The sequence below is a fragment of the Aythya ferina genome (assembly GCF_964211825.1).
Source record: "Aythya ferina genome assembly, chromosome: 7".
Classification (NCBI taxonomy): Eukaryota; Metazoa; Chordata; class Aves; order Anseriformes; family Anatidae; genus Aythya; species Aythya ferina.
In genome coordinates, this window is record NC_140302.1 from 18,176,520 (window position 1) to 18,195,704 (window position 19,185).

The following is a 19,185-nucleotide window of genomic DNA, read 5'->3' on the forward strand; positions in this document are numbered from 1 at the left end:
TTCAAAGATGTTCATTTTATTCCCAGCTTTCTTTTCAGGATGATGGGACTAGTACGGGGAAAAAAAATCTCAAGGACACAGTAAAGCAGTTGGTATTGCTGTTTTGAAGACAGCTTTGGAGACCAGCAGCCTTCAACAGCGAATAACAAAGTGAAGTTAGGCTGAGAAGTATCTCCATACACACATCTCCTTATACAGCTCTCCTATACAGCCACTCACAAAACAGAAGCCACACAGTTCTGTTGTTCAACATTGGTTGTATTTAAGAACTACACTTCAGAAGGTACCGTGTGTTTGTCACACCCCACCCCCTGCACACACACACCCCTAGCAGAGAACACACACAGCTTCCCAATACCATGGCAAGGGGCATTGAAAGCACAAGGTGAAAACGGAAGGGGAGAGTCAGTCCATCAGTGCATTGTAAATGAGCTTTCACGAAGTCAAGTGCAGCAAAAACTGTTCACTTAAAAAGTTAGACCTTTGGCAAATAAAGATAAAAAGGATCCTAAAGTTCTGTAAGTACCATTCTCTCTCCACATGGGACGTGAACTCCCACCCTGAGCTTCAAGAGTTGATGGTGCCTAACAAGTAGCACTGGAGACTACTGTGCTGAATAAATAGCACAGAGATGGGATTTCATTTGAGCTTCTTTCAACCAAGGCCAGAGACCGCACATATGCCCAGGATTCCTGGGAAGGTCTTGCTTTTGGCCAGTCAGCAGCCTAACTTTCTTCCCCATGCCCAAAGGCTGAGTGTTGATAAGCATCCAGCTGAGTGCCCTTCGTTTGGATCTAACCACAGCTCTGGATAGTCTGCAACAAATAACACGGCAGTCAGACTACTCGGTGACATGGACATATTTCTTAATCAAGGGCCCTGTAGCTGCCAATTACACTTAATTTGTTCTGACCTGTAAGCAGCCATAAAACTATCCCCCAGGACTTCCTGTTCAAGAAGTCCTTCACCTTTGCGCAAGAGAAGCTCACAGCAAGAGGCACATGAGCTGTCCCAGAAAAAGATGGAGCCTGAAGCCAAAGGCAAAGCACTTCTTGAGCACCATCTTCTCAACACTTATCAGAATACTATGTGAGAAAAAAAAGGAAAATAATGGGAAGTCTCAATAGAACATTTGCTATTCTCTGCAATAAAATACAACACCTTCTCCCACCTCTAGCTCTTGGGACCCATTACAACTGCATCCAATATACAAGTCCACTGCTCTGCCCCAAACCAGGAAAAGCAGTGCAGTGGACCATGGGAATAAAAAGCCAGCCTCCATATGAGCCTAAGGCTTTTAGTGGCAGAGGTGGAAGAAAGCAAAATAATTTTTTAGGATGATTGCCAAGGACTCAACCAGAAGCTCCTCTTGTTCCTGTGCCCTGGTCTTGCCACTTCCCAGCCTGCCACGTCAAGCCCCAGAACACAAGAAGGATCAAGATAAACTTAACCACATTAAAACAGAAAGCCCTGACCTCTTTCAAGTGACTGTACAAGGAAAGGAACCACACACTGTCATGGATTAAACTGATGGACAGGAGTCATACAACATCACACAAACATGCGCACGTGTGCGCAGCCACACACACTCGAGTTCTTGCAGTTTCAGTAAAAAGGGCACTTCCCACATTAGTCTGAGGAGCCAGCACCCCTGGTGGGAAAAAGGGAGGCTCTGTACCTGTCTGACGTTGTGTTGACAGTCTCTCTCTGTGCCCCTAGAGCTTTATTTAATTTTTTATTTTTTTTTAAAAGATGTGGCTTAATCATTGAAGACTTGAAATTTGGCCTGGCATTTATACATCTCCCTTCATAATGCTTCATCCCCTTTTAACCACACTACAGCTCCACAAGAATAGGAGAGAAGCCTTCACTCCCCAAAACTGCTGTCAGAATGAAGGAGGTTTATCTAGACTCCTACAACACAGACATTTGGAGAGCACGGGATCTGGTGCTCACATACTAGATGAATTCACTTCTCTCTCTCTACCCTGTGCAAAGTCCCAAGCGTGAAAGTCTTGCGTTGAAGAAATCAAATCATTTGTCCAGTTGCTCATCATGCACAGGCCAGCTCACAGTTTCATTTCCACTATAGAAAAAGGTGCCAGAGTTGAGCATGGCTAGGTCCTCTAATAACAGAGAACTGTGAAACCTATCACTTCCCATCTTATATCCACTGCAGGCACCAACACATAAACGCAGCCAGGAGGCCCAAACCTCATGAGGCTGAGGAAACAAGATCAATCCCAGTTCCCCTCCAAGCTCTTCTTCAAATGCCTGAAAATCCTGAAGCAACACACCCGAGTGCCAGAAGCCGTGCTCCTTGTTGTGGCAAACAGGGCAGAGGAAGGGGAAAAAAACAAGTTAGTGAGCATGAATCCAGCTTCCAATAAGTGCAGACTCGTTCTTGGGAGGTTGTTAGATGACAGTGAAGGATGAATGGGGTACTAATGGTTTTGCAGTTCCAGTAGCCCCCTTTGTTGTAGTGGGGCAGGGACAGGGATGGGCCAGGAAACCCATCAGTCTGTTAAGTGCTGCGTGCAATACTAGCGCTCAGAATCTTCCGTTGCTTGTGAACAAAGCAGCTCCAACATCAGTCACCCGGGGCAGCCAGGCATTAGTCATACCGTCCTTTAATCATCATATTCAACAAGGGACCCACCTGTTCAAAGCAAAAACATACAGTTAGCCAGAACAGTTACAAGTGGCAATTGCCACAGCCTGCTTCTCCCACATCAAGACAGCTTACGAGCTTAATGGCCCAGGGCAGAGGATGTCAGCATGCAAATTGATCCTAAGGTACACTGAATCGGTTTCTAGGTATCTTCTAGGTAACACCCTGGGGCACCCAGAGTTCTCAGTCAACACTCAATTTTAGTTGACAGCAAACATCGCACGTGTAGCATTGGTTTGAAGTGTTTTCACTTCCCACCGTAGATTTATTTCTCAGTAGATGCTATTAAAAGACATCAGTTGCTTTTTGCGGGTCAGAGAAGGAATACTCTTACCCACTGAACCCTCTCCGGTCTTTGAGGTCACCTGGAATGAAGGTTAGTACTGGCAGTTTTGTAAGGTTTTGTTTCTAGCCAAGACCACTCCTATTTCTCAGCATTGCCCGAAGGGAAAAACTTCAACATGCTATGGTGGTAAGATAACCGCAGAGGAAAGCCATGACCCTCATGCTATTGAACTAAAGAATAGTTCCTGCACAGTGGTAAGGGATACAAACCACAAAAGTATTTCCATTCACATCCAATATTTCCACTTTCAGCATAACACGAGAACTTCAAAAGCATGTATTAGTACTTTAATGTACTGTTTTTTGAAATACCAGTTGGTTAAAATTGCAAAAAATGCAGAGATGACTGGGATGTGTTACAAGGGAAGTATATGACTTTACTGAAAAGCTGTTTCCAGTTTAACTGATTTGGATTCAACAGGTAAAATGGTTTTAATTTTTGGCAAATACTGGGTACTGTTGCCGCATAGAAGACTTAAGACAGTTTGGGAGCAACGCTTCCCTGGCAATGCCCAAAGCCAAAATACACCTTCCCCCATATACGAGAACAGTTATTCCATCGCCTGTAGTTTTCCTCTCTGGAAGTGTAAGTTAAGGAGCTTGCTTTTTTTCTAGCCAAAGGACCTTCTGAATACAGCATGAAGAACCAGTCACAGCAAAAGATGAATGCTGCTTTCTCCTACCCATGCTGTGACAATGTCTGCAGAGCCAAATAAGCAGACGTCGAGTTTTGCATGAACCTACAACCATTTCAACAGCAACAACTATTTAGTTCTTTTGTACCTCTTGTGGATTTCCTAAGGCTTCTCCCAACATCTTCTCAATGTTCCTCATTATCGCCACTTTCTGATGAGCCTTTAATGGATATTCAATTCTCTTTGGGGTTGGGGCACCCTGAAATACCAAAAGCAACTCATTACATGCCTACTGAATTGACAGGCTATTCTACCTTCTCCCAGACACCCAGCTCTTTGCACACCACAGGAAATACAGAAAGTAGTTTTAAACTTTCAAAAGCACAGGATTTGGCACAGTTAAGTTACTGCAATGACAACACACGCCAATGCAGCTCTATTTTAAGAAGTCCACTGGAACAGATCTACCCAAGCTTGCACTCACCTTGTACCAGAAGTTCACAGTGATGGTAATCCCGCCATTCAGGAGAGACTCAATGTGGTGCCACCTGCACAGGGACAGCAGGAAAAAGCATCAGAAACTATTGCTACAGATTATAGGCAAGTATTTGGCAAACATTGTGTGTTCAAACTGCATTGGACAACCCTGGCCCTATACATCCACCACAAAGACCACAGATGATGAAGTCTCCTTATTTAAATACAGACCTTTTTCTTGCATATGTTAGTAGAGAACACACACAACAATGTATCAGGGAGAGTTACCATTCCCATCCTAAAGTTTGAAGCACATTGGCCCAAGTTATCACAGAAAACATCATACTTGCTGGAACAGCAAAACAAAATTTTCTTAAGAGACATAGCAAGAGTTTAAAGAGAAGAACCTCTGTTAAACCTCTGTTTGCTGGTCACAGCACAGTTCCCGTCATCATTCTTACCAGTACATAGGTATGTATAGCACATCCCCCGGACCCACCACTGTCTCATAGCCAACCACGCTCCGGAAATTTGGAAACTTCTCATAGTCGGGATTGTCAAAGTCCACCTAACACGAGAGAATAGTAAGAAACTCAGGAAAAACTTCCTGCAATTAAAGTTCTCCTTATTAGGTCTCAGTATGAAATCCTCCTGATCTTTCCTTTATGGTTTTTACATCCCCATTTGTCTTAATTCCATAGCAAGCTCCTGCAGTATTCTAGAAATGCCACCACCTCAAAAGGAGTCCTGAAATTTGTCTACAAGCAAATCTGTCTGACCAAACGATAAATGAACCAGAACAAAGGAAGCAGCAGCTGCAGACCAGTTTTGTTATCAGTGGGAGACGTTTATAATCCTAATGCTCGCAAGTTAGGAACTGACACAAACAGGAACTCCTCCAGTTCTTCCATCTATTCTCAATGTTAACAGATTTGAACTCAGGTGTTGCCAAAGTTCAGAAGTGGTATGCAGCTTTAATTCTAGTATAGCTTCTTCCCCACCTAGCATCTTCATAAATGCCCTTGTTTCCCCGATGAAGCAGAGAATAAATCTGCTACTCTCACCTGGCTCTGTCTGTCACATGGATGGTGCACAGGATAAGGGTAGAGGCATTCAAACTGATCAGGAGGGAAAAGGATACACCTCTTGTAACCCTTAATCTGAGCGAAGAAGTTCTGCTGCTCATCATAATGAGCTGGCGTCACGTTCCCTATACGGAAAGGGCAGAGGATAATCAAAACAAGATGCTCAAGCAGTTATAAGAGACTGAAGCAAGTTATATTCCTTGCTAGAGTGAAGACAGTAAATACACTTCCATATATCAAGAAAACTAAGCAATGAAAATGACCCCAGAAATGTCACAAACTGAACATGGCATCAGTCAGCCTTTATTGAGCATTTGCTACCCCACTTAACGATTGCCATTCTAAATCCATATTCAGCAACTTGTGCTCTGCAGGACTAGGATTTCCAGCTTGTCTCCACGAACAGCAGATGGCAAATGTTGACGGGAAGTTTTTTCATAAAACAATGTTTAGCTGACAAGCTGTGGAATGGACTTTATAAAATTATTATTAGTCTAGAGGAGTCTAATAGTCTGATTTTGAAAAATGTCCTAGTAGCTTTGCAAAAAAAATGAGTAAACAAATCTCCTAGTCATTGCAGCTTCATAACACAACTGCCCCTGCTCAGCCTAAGGCACTGATTATGAAGCTTGACTATCACCACTAGACGTTAAGTTTAATCAAATCTTAAAATACAGCGAGTCATTTCACACCCCTCTCTTGTTTTCAGGCTGTTTGCCAATTCAGATACTGCTCTTTTGACTTTTTTTTTTTTAGTGTTTTCAAATTAAGATATGTTTTAGAATTAAGATAACAGTTAACCCCATAGGGTCATTAAGTAGATCACACAATCACATGCTCCCATGAAGACATTCCTTTTTACTAGTACACACTGGTTCACATCAATCCCTTGTTTTGTGCAGAACCTGCTGATAATAGGATTTTTGTTGATCATATTATGACCTACATGGAAGTGTTGATGCAGTTCTTTCATATGACACTCTCTCTTCTCAGCTAGAAAAGCACATAGCAAAGACAAACTGCTGTAAGCTGAATATGACTGAATGCAGAGGGGAAAAAATACCTGCAGTAAGAACTGAACGGCCATGAATTGCAGAGTAATTATAATTGGACGTATGAATGTGATAACCACATTGATTCCAGGCCAGTCCACTCCACTCCACAGAACTGTGTGCATTCCTGGCCCAATGGTTGAGATGACTTCCTACTGGAATGCTCTACTGCACTTGACAAGGAGTACCTCCATCTCCCAATGCACCTGCCTATGAGTGAGTCTCCACGCGGATTTGGAACTTTATCTAGTTATATTAGGGTTTATCCATCTTCAAGTTCTCCAGTGCCCTCTATTCGGTTCTTAATTGAAATAGAATTCCTTTTTACCATGGTGTGTCAACTCAAATTAGAACAAATACCTCGTAGAAGAATCAATGTTTCTTCATGTGGAGAAAATCTCTTTGGGGTGGACTGGTCACTCCTAAGAAAGGCCCAGAAGGCTAACTTTGCTCAACTTGTAAACTCTGATTCCAGGCATTTCAAATCTACCTCATCTGAAGTGTCCAACCAACAAAGAGGTCTCAAAGTGTGATCAGCAATCATTGAAAACCCAGACCTGAGAGCATCACACAGAGCCTTTCCAGGAGTAGATGACCTCCAGGCATTCTCAGCAAGCACACTATTCCTTTGGGGTTTTTCTTCTCTATAACACGCGTTGAGTCATGACAACAGTCCCCTTCCAGCCAAAAGCTTTAAACTGCTTGGTTCGAAGGAACATTTAGAAACTAGTGCAAAATCAACTTGAAAGACAAACATTCTCCCCTTCTCCAGTCACAGGAAGCCACTTACCTTCCATGCCAATCAAAAGCAAGTTAGAAGTCAGTTGACCCCAGCCACGTTTCCCTTGCTGTTTGTTAATCCAGTTCCAGTTGAAGCCAAGGAAGTCCACTACAATCTTCCTTCCAACTGTGTCATTCAGGGTTTGCTGCAGATATAGCCTGTATTTCCCCAGGGGAAGGCAAGAATCAAATGTTAAGCATTGTAATGAACATAAAGATGCATCTCTGCATCTCTTCAGGAAGACTTTAAAAACAGAGAGAGAGAACTTCCAGAGATTCTGTTCTATCAGCACCATAAACAGTTGTGGAAGGGAAGAGCTTCCAGAAGTCCACACTCTTTGCCAAGTGATTCTCTGGTACAAAATGGAATAGAACACAACTCTGCATGAACAATCACTGGGGAAAAAAATATAATTTTAGATCAAGAACAACACCTCACCATGCAAGAGGAGGAAGTCCTTACCAGACTGGCCACTATCAAGTATCAAAAACACTCACAAATGATCTCCATATAAATGTCACCACTTCTAGTCACCTGCAATGAGTTACCTCATCTACTACAAGCTTGTGAGGGCCAAGAGGAAAAAGAGCATGTTTCCATCCAGCCTTCCTATCTGCAACTAAGCTCCTCTACCAATAGCACAGTCTGCCCAAACCAAGTGAGGTGTAGTGCCTTCTCTATCCAAACCCTGCCATGAACAGAGAAGAAAGAATCTCTGTAGACATACAGTTTGAACAGTTTGACGGTTTAAGTGCATGGCTTTCTTTAATCAGGTAACACAGCTGTAGCAGCTATGCAGGAAAAGCCTATAGAAAAGTTTGAGAGGTTTTAATCATCAACACTCACTGAAGAGAAACATACCCAGTACATAGACCTGCAGAAACGGAGAGACTTCCACATACCACTTACCTCTCAGCGCTCCCTTTTTGTTGTATTTCCTGGAGTCTGTCCACAAACTCTGCAAATTTCATCTCTTCCCTGCTCGACTTGGGTTTGAAATTCTTAAAATTGGCCATCTTCTTCTCATCATAGTACAAAAACTTGTGTGTGCTGGCACTGTACACTGAGAAGTCCCCATTGCCAATGTTTTCCTGGAGGTAGTCCAGGTCCCATTTGAGAGCAGGATAAACCAGATTTGTATCTGTCAGCACCACTGGCTCCTGGAGAAAAACAGGAAGTTTATTGATTCAAGGACCTTTTGAACTCAAGAATGATCGCATTTGTTACGGCAACCCCACAAATTCCCTTTGTACATGGGCAACTGGAAGAGGTGTTTATTGTGATAAGATCCTTGATCCATACAGACAAATGCAAAATATGATACGAAGTTTTAAGAGTGTGGTGGCCTGCTCCTGCAGCAGGCTCCTAGTAGCAATGGGACAGGTTCCGCTACCTACTTGGCTGATCTCTGACACACAAGGTTAGGTAAACACCAGCTGGGAACCGTTTTAGGGCTGCTTGGTCCTGCCATGTAGCGAGGAGACATAGTAAATTCTCCTCGGTCGCTTCCAGCTACTAAGTGGTAAATGTTGGCAAAAAGATGTTTTTGAGGATGGAAAAGGAGACGGCACCCATCTGTGTTCCTACAGAATCACAGATAACCCACAGCCATCCAAAAGCTAAAATTATCTCATCCCTCTTACGCTAAAAAGGAACCACTTTTTTTTATACAAAGGTAGCCACCTGCCTCCTCGTGTGTAAACACAGAGACGTAAATAAGAACAACAGCTGCTCTGCTCCCAGGCTACGCACACGCAACCTCCCTTCTTGCAGGTTTGTCTCCCCAAAACCTGGTAATTTTACCAAAACCAGTGTGCGCTCGTCCTCCAGAACCCCACCAGAAGCGCAGCAACACAAACTCCACATCTGTGGCCGCTCTCATTTCAAAAAGCGCAGACGTCTCCGCGACTCCCACCCGGAGAGAAAAGAACGCGACGCGCACGCTTCCCGCAGCTCTCACGACCCGAAGCGGCGGCGAACGCTCGCTACAGCTGGGGGGGGACGGGACGGGAAAGGGACGGGCCCCGCCGCACCTCGTTCTCGATGAGCTCCTCGGCGCGGGGGTCGCTGTGGCTGAGGCGCGGGATGGGCCGCGTCTCGAAGGAGTAGCGGCGGAGCTGGGCCTCGCTCCAGCCGGGCCCCGCGGCCGGGCCCTCCCGGCACCCCGCCGCCGCCGACGACGAGGAGGAGGAGGAGGAGGAGGAGGCCGCCGCCATCGCCGCCTCCCACCGGGAAACCCGGAAGTGGACGGCCGCCGGAAGCGGAAGTCGCCCGCCCCTAGCAACGCCGGAAGCGAGAGCAGGGGCACCATGGAGACGGGCGGAGGGAGCGGCGGCGGCGGCGGGCAGCGACCCCAGGCGGGCAGGGCCGGGCCGGGCCGGCGCTAACGCTGCCCCGAGCCTTTCTGGCCCCGCCGGCCGCCGTCGTTGGCGCCTGCGCGCTGGGAGGAGGGGCGATGGCGGCGGCCGGGCTCGGCGGTGTCCTCTGGCAGCGGGCGGCCGCTCGGCTGCGGGCGCTGCGGGTGGCAGCGCCGCTGGGAGCCCGGGCGGGTATGGGGGAGCTCGGGGGGGAGCCGCGGTGAGGCGGGAGGGGTCCCTGAGGGCTGCGGGGTGGGGGCGTGGGGCTGGGAGGGCAGCGCGGCCCCACAGCTCGGCTTGCACCCACCCTGCCTCGGTGCTGTCCCGCAGCCTCGGGTCTGTCCTCGGAGATGCTGCCTGGGCCCTACCCGCGGACGCCGGAGGAGCGGACAGCCGCTGCCAAGAAGTACAACATGAGGGTGGAGGACTACCAGCCCTACCCCGACGACGGCTTAGGGTGAGCTTGGGGGGTTTTGTGCCCCTGGGGCTGCAGCAGCCTCAAAGTCTGCGCTGTTGTGTACTGCTGGATGGCGTGCTGTGAGCTTATGGCTCAGAAGGAACACGTAAATGCTCCAAACAGAAGCAAACAGAATGAATGGGAGGTCTGTGTAAATGTGATACCCCCTGAGAGACTTTATATGCTGTTGTAATCAGAGGGATAAACTCTGTAAATTCAGTTTATGGAATAAATATTTCAGAAGCTTAAATTCTGGGAAGTATTCAGACTAGCAAAATAGTAAGCAAGAAGGATTCTGTATTTCAGTGAAGTTTATAGTTTTTTCCCCTGTATCATTACCTGACAAGCACACCTTGAGGTATGCTATTTGTTACAGTAACTCCTATCAAGGTGATGATTGTGCAAGTTGCATGTGAGTACTTAAAAAAAAAAAAAAAAGTTTATGCATAGTTCAGGATCCGTATAAAGTGTTCTTATCTATTTTATAGCATCTTATACAATGTATATCAAAACTTAATGTAGTTCTCTTAGCTGATTGTTTCCTGTGTACCTGTTTGTCACAGGTATGGTGACTATCCCATGCTCCCTAAACGCTCTGCTCATGAGAGAGACCCCTGGTACCAGTGGGACCAGCCAGATATGAGGCATAACTGGGGAGAGCCGGTAAGAATGCCAGCAGCAGTTTTCATTCCGTTAATGCTACTATCACTAAATACTGACACACGTCTCCTTAGTGCTTTATTTGTAATTTTTTGTCCAGTTGCATCCTCGATTGCAGGGGTGTGTTGCCTATGCACAACACAGGGACAGTCAATTAGAAGTAAATTTAGGCTGTGGTCATCAGACTAAACAATTGCTGTGGAAGTGCTGAGGAATGTTAACATCTCATTACCTGTAAGAATAACTTTACAAATTAAACTTTCATTGCAGCAATGGGAAAGGCTTCTCCATTTTCTTTGCCTGATCTGTCTCGGTATCAGAACTTAGTTCAGGTTCATCTAGCTAGGAAGCCCTCATTTGTGTAGAGGTCCTTCTAGTCCAGTGGAAGCAGGTATTGCTGTTTTATTACTCTGGAATTCTTTTGGGATAGAATAGAGATAAGGAGGCTTTCTCTGAAGAAAGTGTGCAAGACAGCTTTAAAAGAAATGGACAGACAGAGCATCTACATCAACTTGCAAAATCTAAATTCTTCAAGATCCGTGTCAGGAGTAACTTTCAGTTAATACATGGTCTTTCTGTGAAGGAATGAGATCTAGCAGTGATTACTGAACTTGGTAATTAACTTGAATGCTTTTCGTTAAAATTAGAGATTATGTAAGCACGTGTATGTCATGTGTCACAGTATAAGCATGCAAGAGCACCCTTTCGTGTGCACCACAGTAAAATTTAAAGTCTGTGTTGCAGTGACTGCAGAAGCAATTACATGAAAGACCTTGCAGTGATTCTGTGTTGCTTGGTACAGGAATGCTTGTATAGTTACTAGGGCCCTTGAGGTGGGATAAGATCTTTACTTGTAAGAACTGACTCTTGCTTATAATTCATAGCTGTAATTTAGGTTTGAACAAGTGCTTGAAAACATGGCCTCCTGCCCATACATCGTCCTTAATACCTCATTGCATTTTAGGGATGGCACCATAATGCTCAGATTCAGTTGCGTAATCTCAGGTTTTAGTGCCTTTTGCATATCTGAGGGGGTCTGAAATTTCCATGTGGGGTCAGCAGCTGGGGGCGTAGTGGAATATACTGGTGCATTGTAGGTGTTGGCAGATGCTTCTGTTTAGGCAGCTGAACTCTGTTCGGTCTGGCTCTCTGGGGTTGATACACAGCAAAATGGCTGTGTATGAAAATTCAAAAGTGGGGAATTTAGAGGTACCTGAGCTGCAAATTAATGAATTCTCTGCTTCCAAAAATAAATAAATTCCCATAATAAGGAGACAAGGCAGAACGTGCTTAGGACTTCCCTATGTATGTTTTGAGGCAGAAGCTTGAATGCCCTTCTGTTTCAGTCAAGAAGGGCATCAGCTTGCTACTGCCCCTGCTCTTGTCATGGAGCAGCAGCAGCAGGTGCTCTGCCTGTTTTGAGAAGCCAGCTTCCAAATGGCAGGTAGTTGCTTCTTTGTTTGAAATAAGTGCTACTTCTGCTGAGGTGTGTGACTGATCTTCCATAAACAGATGGACATGGCCAATTTCTGCCATGCCTTCTCAGAAGCACTGGGGAGCAAATCTAAGGTGGAACGATTATGCAGATAAATAAAAGCTGCTGGTATGTTATAATTAAGCATGCTTGCCTGGTATAAACATATAGGTATAAACAAGGTATTTGAAGTCTTGACTTTTACTGTAATCAACAACTTGCCGTGACTATAGGTGACTTATTGCCTCTGTGAAACATGAAGCATAGCTTCTGGCAGTTTTGTGCATGAGAATGCTGTAAATGCTTCTCTCCTAGGTAAGAGCAGTTTGAGTACTGCGGGTAAATGTGTAGTCTTTTTTCCTTTGTTCTTTAGATGCACTGGGACTTTGACATGTATATTCGGAACCGTTTTGATACATCCCCCACTCAAATTCCATGGCATACTATGCGCAAACACTTCCTCATGTTTTTGAGTACCATGCTGATCATGTTTGGCATTGGACAGTTCTACCCATCTTACAGGCCTGTGGTGAGTTACACCCTTGGGTAAAGGGCGGAACAGTAGCTCTTGCTTGTCGGTGTTGATGGCAGAAAGGTGTTTTTGCTGAAGCTGAGTGAGTGTGAGTGTGAAACCCTGCTGTCAGCCAGGGAGGCCTCTTTCAATCTGAATTATTCTGTTAGCTGGCTTGGCTCAGCTCACAGATTGTCTCAGTGAGCAGTTCCCATTCTTGGGGAACTATTTCTTAATTTTCTTACAGGATCCTTCCTTTGGTCTGGGCATTCTGCTCTGTGTGTGTGTGTGTGCTCGTGCACACGCATGGAATGTTTTTTCCTCTTCTTTTGCTCTATGTTTCAAGTTATATCATGATCTGCATCACTCGGAATACTTTCGATAAATAAGTCTGAACATATGGAGATGAGCTGTTGGTTGATCAAATGTTTGGTGTTTCTGATAAAGGACATGGATTTATACAGAAAAAAAGTCTGAATATTAGAGTACAAGGAAAGTCTGGAATGTTCCTACCGAAGCACTTAAATATGAATTTTAAGTTGTAACTGACAAGCCTTTTTGGGGGGAGGTAAGGGAGGAAGTAGGGGAGAGTGGTGGGAACTGGATGAGATGTTTTCTCCTTACCCCTTTAGTTGCTTGTTTGAATGTCATATATTTGCTGCTATGTTTCTGCTTTTATAGGGACCGAAGCAGTATCCCTTCAATGACCTGTATCTGGAGAGAGGAGGAGACCCCAATAAAGAGGCACCGGTGGTGACGCACTATGAAATCTGAAAGCTGCTGGAAGTGTTTCTCCTGTATCAGCTCTGCAGGGCGTGGCATCTTTAGTGTTCACTGTAACATACAGTAATGGTTGTTCAACGTTTGACCACTAACTGCAGTGAAATATATCAATAATACCTGTTGTGCTAGTTGTCTTTTATTAATTTGAGTAGGTTGAGCGATGACCGATAAAATTAAATGATGCCTGTCATTTTTCTAGACAGGCTGTTACATGGGGCTAAGTTCTGGGAGCAGTCCTAGGACTGCTGCCACATTTACTTACCTCATGCAAAAATCACCCTTTGCTAAGCCTGTTTATGCAGGAGGCGTTGCCTGTTACGAAGTGGGTTACTGCAGGTGCAGCTCGGAATTGAACTACAGCGCAATCACGTCACGTGAAGTGACAGAGGTCCACGAGCACCGATGCCGCAGTTGGCTGCTACGTGACCTGAGCTCTGCCACCAGGTTTAGGGTTAGCCTGACCCACGGAGCGCGCCTCTCTGGCTGCAGACCACAGCCTCCCCACGGCTTTATCTGCAGCTTGGTTGTGAAAGCTATGCATAGTTACGTTTGATCAAGCTCCTAGATTGTTTTGTGCCACCCTTCCTTTTCCATAAGCTTTCCCCTTCTGTTGCAGAAGGGGGCGATACCTTCAGAACCGATTTATGGTGAAAACTCAGTTCCCCTGTTGCTGTGCCTCTTTGGCTACAGGAGCAGCTGATCACAGCAGGCTAAGGGCTTGGAGTGCTTCTTATAAACCCCACGCCGTGCTTTGCTACCACCACCCTGCCGTGACTCAGTTCGGTGCTTTAAGGGAATTACATTATTTAAAGGGAATTACATTATTTAAAGCACAAAAAAAAAGTAAAAGGGGGCGGGCCGGGGCCGCGCAGGCGCGGCGGGGCGGGCGGGGCGCGCTCCGGCAGGCGGCGGGGCGGGGGGGGGCGGTGCCTGTCGGGCTCCCGGCGGCCACCGGAGCGAGGGCTCAGCTCGGCGGGGACGGCCGGGAGCCGGGGAGGGCCCGGAGCCGGTAAGGGCCGCGGCCGCCCCTCCCTGACCCCCCCCGCTCCGCCCCGCTTGGGCCGGGACCGAGACCGAGACCGAGACCGAGCGGCTGCCCCCGGTCCCGCTGCCTTGCCCTGCCCTGCCCCGGTCCCGGCTCCGTCCCGGTCCCGTGTCCCCGTCCCCGTGTCCCCGCCCCGGTTTCTGGGCTCGGTGCGGAGCCGTCTGTCCCACACACATCGTGCTCGAGGGGTTGGGGTGCGAGGAGCTTGGTGCCGTGCCCCGGCGGCTGTCAGGGAGGAATGTGCTGAGCTCTGCCCCGCGCAGCCCCGCCTCGTGTCGCCAGCTGGGATTAGCGCTGTGCCTCCTGCCACCGGTCTCCTAGCGGGTGCTCAGGGGGCCGGCCGGGGTGCTGGGGAGCTGGAGGGTTGGGGCAGGAGGGTGCCAGGGCGTTGCGAAAGGAAGGGGCAGCGCAAAGGTTTTGATCGATGCTGGGGTGTGGGGAGCATGGGGCAGTCTGCACCTTAACCCTGGTGTCGTGGCTGAACAGCCCTTCTCAGCCCTTCTCAGCCCTTCTCAGCCCTTAGGGTGGCTGCTCGCCTCCTGGGTGACCTTGGACAAGTGCCTTCTGTTCCGCTGCCCACGCTTCACCCTTAGCCGAGGGGATCAGATCAGGTCCTTGGCTGGGGCAGCAGGAACCCTGCAGGGGTTGGCTGCCCGGCTGGGGGAGGACTGGAAAACTTAGGGCTGTATCGACAACATTTGGATGGTGGTAAGAGAGAGAAGGCCTTACTAGAGTGACACCAGAGTTGATTGTCACAGCAGGTCTTTTACAATGTACTCCAAGCCACAAGTGCTTGAAGGTGGTGTAGGTGAGGAGCCCTGCCTCTGTCAGCCTACCCCGTGGTGGTTGCAGAGCCGGTGCCCGCACTTGTCGCTGCTTGCTGCGAGCTGCCCGGCGCGGGGAGCGCTGGCACGGCCGGGTGCTGCTGAGCACTGCTGCCTTGTAAGGGCACTGTGCAGGAAAACACGGCTGGGGGAGGCTTTGGGGGATCGCTGCTCCCCGCCTGGGGCTCCCACCGCGGCTGCGAGTCGCTAAGACGTTAGATCCGCGATCGGATGTTTGGGGGAGGAGGAGGAGGAGGAGTTGTCATGATTAATTAATTAGAGCTCCTGAGAAAAGCATGAGCTTTCTCGGAAGGCTTAGGTGCTATTTTGGAGAGGTGACAGCAGGTGGCGATCGCTCCCTAAACATCTTATGGGAGAATCCCACATCGTGCATTTCTCTCAGGCAGCCACAAGAGGTTGCCATATCGACATATTCACTATATAGGAGTAAGGCTCTTCTCTATTCTTAAGGCTCAGGCGTTTTTTCCTTCCAAACTCAGCCTAGTGATTTAAAGAGGTGCTGCTGCACTGATGCAGAGCCTCAGCTGCGATGGATCTGGGCTGTTAGCAGCAGGGAGGGTAAGAGCTGGGAGCTTGTACCTTCCACCAGCTAGTGGTGGCTGCAGGCTTCATCCCTCCCGTACCAGAGGGAGGAGGTCTCTTGGCCATTCTCTAATAATGCTGATGGGCTAATAGCGGAGCTCTCCTCTCAAAAGTCAAGCGGCAGTGAGGCCTGAATGTACAGCCAGCTCCTACAGCTGATGGATTGAAAGTGGAGGAGGAAAAAGCAGGAAAGGGAAGGTAGGGAACGTACCAGCTGTCCTGCTCCCCCACATGAGCGGAGTCAGGCAGCGCTTTGTGCAGTAGGCCTGTGACTTCTTCTGGGGATATTTTCATTCCCCACTGCTGATAAAGGTTGCTGACCGGGACAATGTTTCTGTGCTAGTGTGGGACACAGACAAGTGGGAGCTGGAACTTGGCAGAAGGGGTGTGATGGAGCCCAAAGGAGTACTAGGTAAAGTGTGTGCTGGAAGATAGGAAAATAAGCTTTAGTGGTCTATTATCATGATGAGGAGGATGTGGCTTTCCACCTTTGTTCCTGGGCTGCAAGAGGAAATAGTTGCACTTGTTTTGTTGTGCAAGAGTTCTGTTCAGCTTCATCTGGGCCTCAGCTAAGTTGGGGTAAGTTTAATGTGAGAACAGCAGGTACGTTGAGCTTTGGGAGATACTGCTGCAGGCTAATGCTAGAAAATATCAAATTCTAATTAAACAGCATGTCCTAACAGTACATGGGAGAGAGAGAGTGTGCCCTTATCTTCTGATCGGTAGTAGAGAAGAAACCCTAAATAGGGTGTGGAGTTACTAGGCAGGAGGTCCAAGTCCAAGAAGCAATGCTGACTGGATTTCCCCGTGTGTGGGCCGCTGGCAATTGGAGACTGCAGCTTCATACAAGCCACAGGATGATGGAAGACTTTTTCAAAACTGTTTTTTAATATGGTTTGGCCAGGCAGCATGCTGGCTGCAGCAAGCTACTTCTGTGAACTTGGCTAGGAAAAAACAGCCGTGTTTTGGTCTAAGTAAGGCCAAACTCTCGATCACTGACGGTTGTAGCCTGCATCTGGACAGAGGGAGCTTGTGAACACAGGTTGTGGCTTAACTGCCAGCCTGGCTAACGCAAACAGCATCAAGTAGCCAGGAGAGGTTAATCCCAGCAAGCTGGTGAGATGCGGAGTGTTTCGCTGTGCTGCCTGCTTCCAGTCGTACATTATTCAGCATGATATTATCTGAGGGCATAGTTAGCAGCTTTGCTTAGGTAGAATTAAAACTTGCACTGCAGCTAAGCTCAGAAGGTTTAGGAACTGCTCACGAGAGTGATGCTGCTAGCTTGTGAATATCTCCACTCATTATTTATGTCACTGACATGCTTAAAAGGCCTGGGACAGACATAGCCTGGGACTGAGAGGTGCTGGGGGCTTTCTTTTCATGTAAAACGGGATTCTACATGGAACAACAATTTGTTTGTATTTATATTCAGAGTGTTGCAGCCTCCTGGCTGTGTACTGTTTATGTTTGGCTTTCAGTTATCCTGCCAAATTATTGCCCAACCAGTCTCTCTTTGGTGATGTGGGGAAGTTGTGTTGCCATTTTACAGGTGTTAGTTGATCTATCCAGAGTCGATAAAAAGAATTATTGTCAGAGCTGGGCTTGAAACCCAATGGTTAACTTATGGATCGCTTCCTCTCACCTTCACCTGCCATTTACAAAGTGAAGCAGAAAGGCAAATGATTTTATCCTTTGGCATCTCAGAGGAGCGAGAACAAAGTACGTTAACTGAACTGGCACATGATAGCGTTGCACTTTGTTTTCTGTTGCCACATCACTCTGCTGCTTGGAATTTAGCCTGTCCTGAGATTCCTTTGGCTCTGTTTGGCTTCCATATGCGTACACTGACATCGGCTTGTTCAGAGGGAGCAACTAGTGCTTTGCAAATACATTTAAGTGAATTTCCACAGCTGACTTAAACCAGCCTGGACTGAAGACTTGAGTATGTTGTTTAATTTAGATCACCTTCCTTTAACTGAAACTTGTACATAACTGGGGTACATGGAAAAAGAGCTATGTAGGAAAGAAAATCAAGAATCAGACAGCTGGGATTATTGTGTGTTTTTTGTGTTTGTTTTTTTTTTTAATTATTATTATTTATTTTTTTTTCATGATTTCTGAAATACCCACATTCATCCCTGTAAAACTGTATTCACCAACTCAGGATGTAGTAAGTAACGTCTCTGAGAACAATTTGTTCTCTTAGTACTATAGTAAAGGGGCTGTTTTGTTACTGGTATGATTATTTTCATGTTGGCTTTGTCTGGCTACTCTAACTGCTATGTGAAATTACTTCTAGAGCCTAGAAAATGAAGCTAAAGGAGATTGAGCGAACAGCTGTCCAGGCATGGAGTCCAGCAAACAACCACCCCATTTATCTAGCAACAGGTAAAGTTTTTCACAATTCAATAAAATTGAAGTACGAGTCACAGAGAGACTGTTATGTACAGCTGTATTGGCTTTAACTTTCAACAATTCCCACTTTAAAAACCTCTGGAAAGCTTAGAAGCAGCATGCTGAAAACATTACAGTGTTTTCTGTTTTTTTGTTTGTTTGTTTGTTTGTTTGTTTTGTGACCTCCAGAGGATTACATTCATGGCTTAATTTGACCACTTAAAGGGCTGTGATTTTTCAAAGGGTGAAAATGCTTTTTTTTTTTTTTTTTTTTTAAATTTAATTTCTATTTAAGCTTGTATGACCTCCAGTACCTGCTTGCTATAAAAAAAATAAAACAAAATAAGGTTATTTACTTGGGATGTCACAAAGTTCACTCTTATCATGTTCATTTCAGCTTACTTTCACTTTGATGGTTTTCATTAATTATCATGTAGCTTGGCAGCCAAAGAATAAAATTTTCTTCTTTGTAATATTGCCTGTTTTCATTTACATTCAATTTTCAACATTTTCAAAACCTTGAATTTCCATTTCTTATATTAATCATTATTCGCTGCTTTTATAATCAGATTATTTCCTGAAACATGAAGTCAGCCTGTTCACTGAGGTGGCAGTAGGCAGTTGGCTGCTGCAGGGAAAGTTAACATCCCAGCCAGACCCAGTACATAGGTGAATATAGTGTTCATGTGGAACTGTCAGCTTGGGTTGTCCACCCAGCACAAGAGGTAATTAGGCCTGTCTCTTGTCTGGGTTGTGCAGGGCTGCCATATTGTTCTGGTTTTTTTTTGGGGGGAGTGACTGTCAAAAAAGTGACTAAAGTTCAGCCGTGGCCTTAAAAACATTACCACTTTTGGGGTAGATAGGCTATTTTGTGTTTCTCTAATAAGGCCACAGTTTTGGTTGGACCAAATGACTTGGCTTCGATCTGATTTTGATCAGAGGTTGCATTGTTTCATTATTTGTACTGCTTTTTTATAGTCTCTTGGGCACTTCCCACGCCATAGCCAGTTGCAAAGCATCCCTCTGGCAGA

At 46.4% G+C, this 19,185-nt stretch overlaps 3 protein-coding genes across 9 annotated transcripts in view; 2 read left to right on the forward strand and 1 right to left on the reverse strand.

The window, feature by feature from the left end:
- Positions 1-240: 240 nt before the first annotated feature.
- HIF1AN (hypoxia inducible factor 1 subunit alpha inhibitor) lies at positions 241-9,290 on the reverse strand. Of its 2 annotated transcripts, none has more exons than XM_084525789.1 (8): positions 9,080-9,290; positions 7,956-8,206; positions 7,056-7,204; positions 5,193-5,338; positions 4,590-4,696; positions 4,136-4,199; positions 3,800-3,910; positions 241-2,659 (listed from the first exon to the last, which is right to left on the reverse strand). In XM_084525789.1, exons 1-8 carry the CDS (start codon positions 9,260-9,262, stop codon positions 2,615-2,617), a joined length of 1,056 nt encoding a protein of 351 aa, XP_084381915.1. In that variant the 5' UTR covers positions 9,263-9,290; the 3' UTR covers positions 241-2,614. The 2 variants fall into 2 exon arrangements, with proteins under 2 accessions (XP_084381915.1, XP_084381916.1); XM_084525790.1 differs by lacking the exon at positions 9,080-9,290 and adding an exon at positions 8,850-8,989.
- Positions 9,291-9,426: 136 nt separating this feature from the next.
- NDUFB8 (NADH:ubiquinone oxidoreductase subunit B8) lies at positions 9,427-13,409 on the forward strand. The gene is made up of 5 exons (XM_084525794.1): positions 9,427-9,595; positions 9,734-9,860; positions 10,424-10,523; positions 12,368-12,523; positions 13,187-13,409. Exons 1-5 carry the CDS (start codon positions 9,502-9,504, stop codon positions 13,277-13,279), a joined length of 570 nt encoding a protein of 189 aa, XP_084381920.1. The 5' UTR covers positions 9,427-9,501; the 3' UTR covers positions 13,280-13,409.
- Positions 13,410-14,207: 798 nt separating this feature from the next.
- SEC31B (SEC31 homolog B, COPII coat complex component) overlaps positions 14,208-19,185 on the forward strand; it is a 30,859-nt gene continuing 25,881 nt past the window's right edge. For 4 of the 6 annotated variants that reach the window (XM_084526426.1, XM_084526429.1, XM_084526431.1 and 1 more), the window contains exons 1-2: positions 14,208-14,297; positions 18,060-18,148. In XM_084526426.1, the coding sequence (XP_084382552.1) occupies positions 18,070-18,148 (79 nt within the window). In that variant the 5' untranslated portion in view covers positions 14,208-14,297; positions 18,060-18,069. Of the gene's footprint in view, positions 14,298-16,049; positions 16,340-17,656; positions 17,703-18,059; positions 18,149-19,185 lie in introns of those variants that run through there. The other 2 variants (XM_084526428.1, XM_084526427.1) reach the window with 2 other exon arrangements.

What these genes read in the sequence shown, in the direction of transcription:
- HIF1AN (XM_084525789.1), bottom strand. Translation starts at nt 9,262, where the DNA reads ATGGCGGCGGCCTCCTCCTCCTCCTCCTCCTCCTCGTCGTCGGCGGCG. An exon ending in GCTTTTGATTGGCATGGAAG is followed by an intron (nt 5,339 to 7,055) that starts GTAAGTGGCTTC and finishes CTTTCCGTATAG; the next exon opens with GGAACGTGACGCCAGCTCAT. An exon ending in CTATACATACCTATGTACTG is followed by an intron (nt 4,200 to 4,589) that starts GTAAGAATGATG and finishes GTCCCTGTGCAG; the next exon opens with GTGGCACCACATTGAGTCTC.
- NDUFB8 (XM_084525794.1), top strand. Translation starts at nt 9,502, where the DNA reads ATGGCGGCGGCCGGGCTCGGCGGTGTCCTCTGGCAGCGGGCGGCCGCT. An exon ending in TACCCCGACGACGGCTTAGG is followed by an intron (nt 9,861 to 10,423) that starts GTGAGCTTGGGG and finishes TGTTTGTCACAG; the next exon opens with GTATGGTGACTATCCCATGC. An exon ending in GGCATAACTGGGGAGAGCCG is followed by an intron (nt 10,524 to 12,367) that starts GTAAGAATGCCA and finishes TTTGTTCTTTAG; the next exon opens with ATGCACTGGGACTTTGACAT.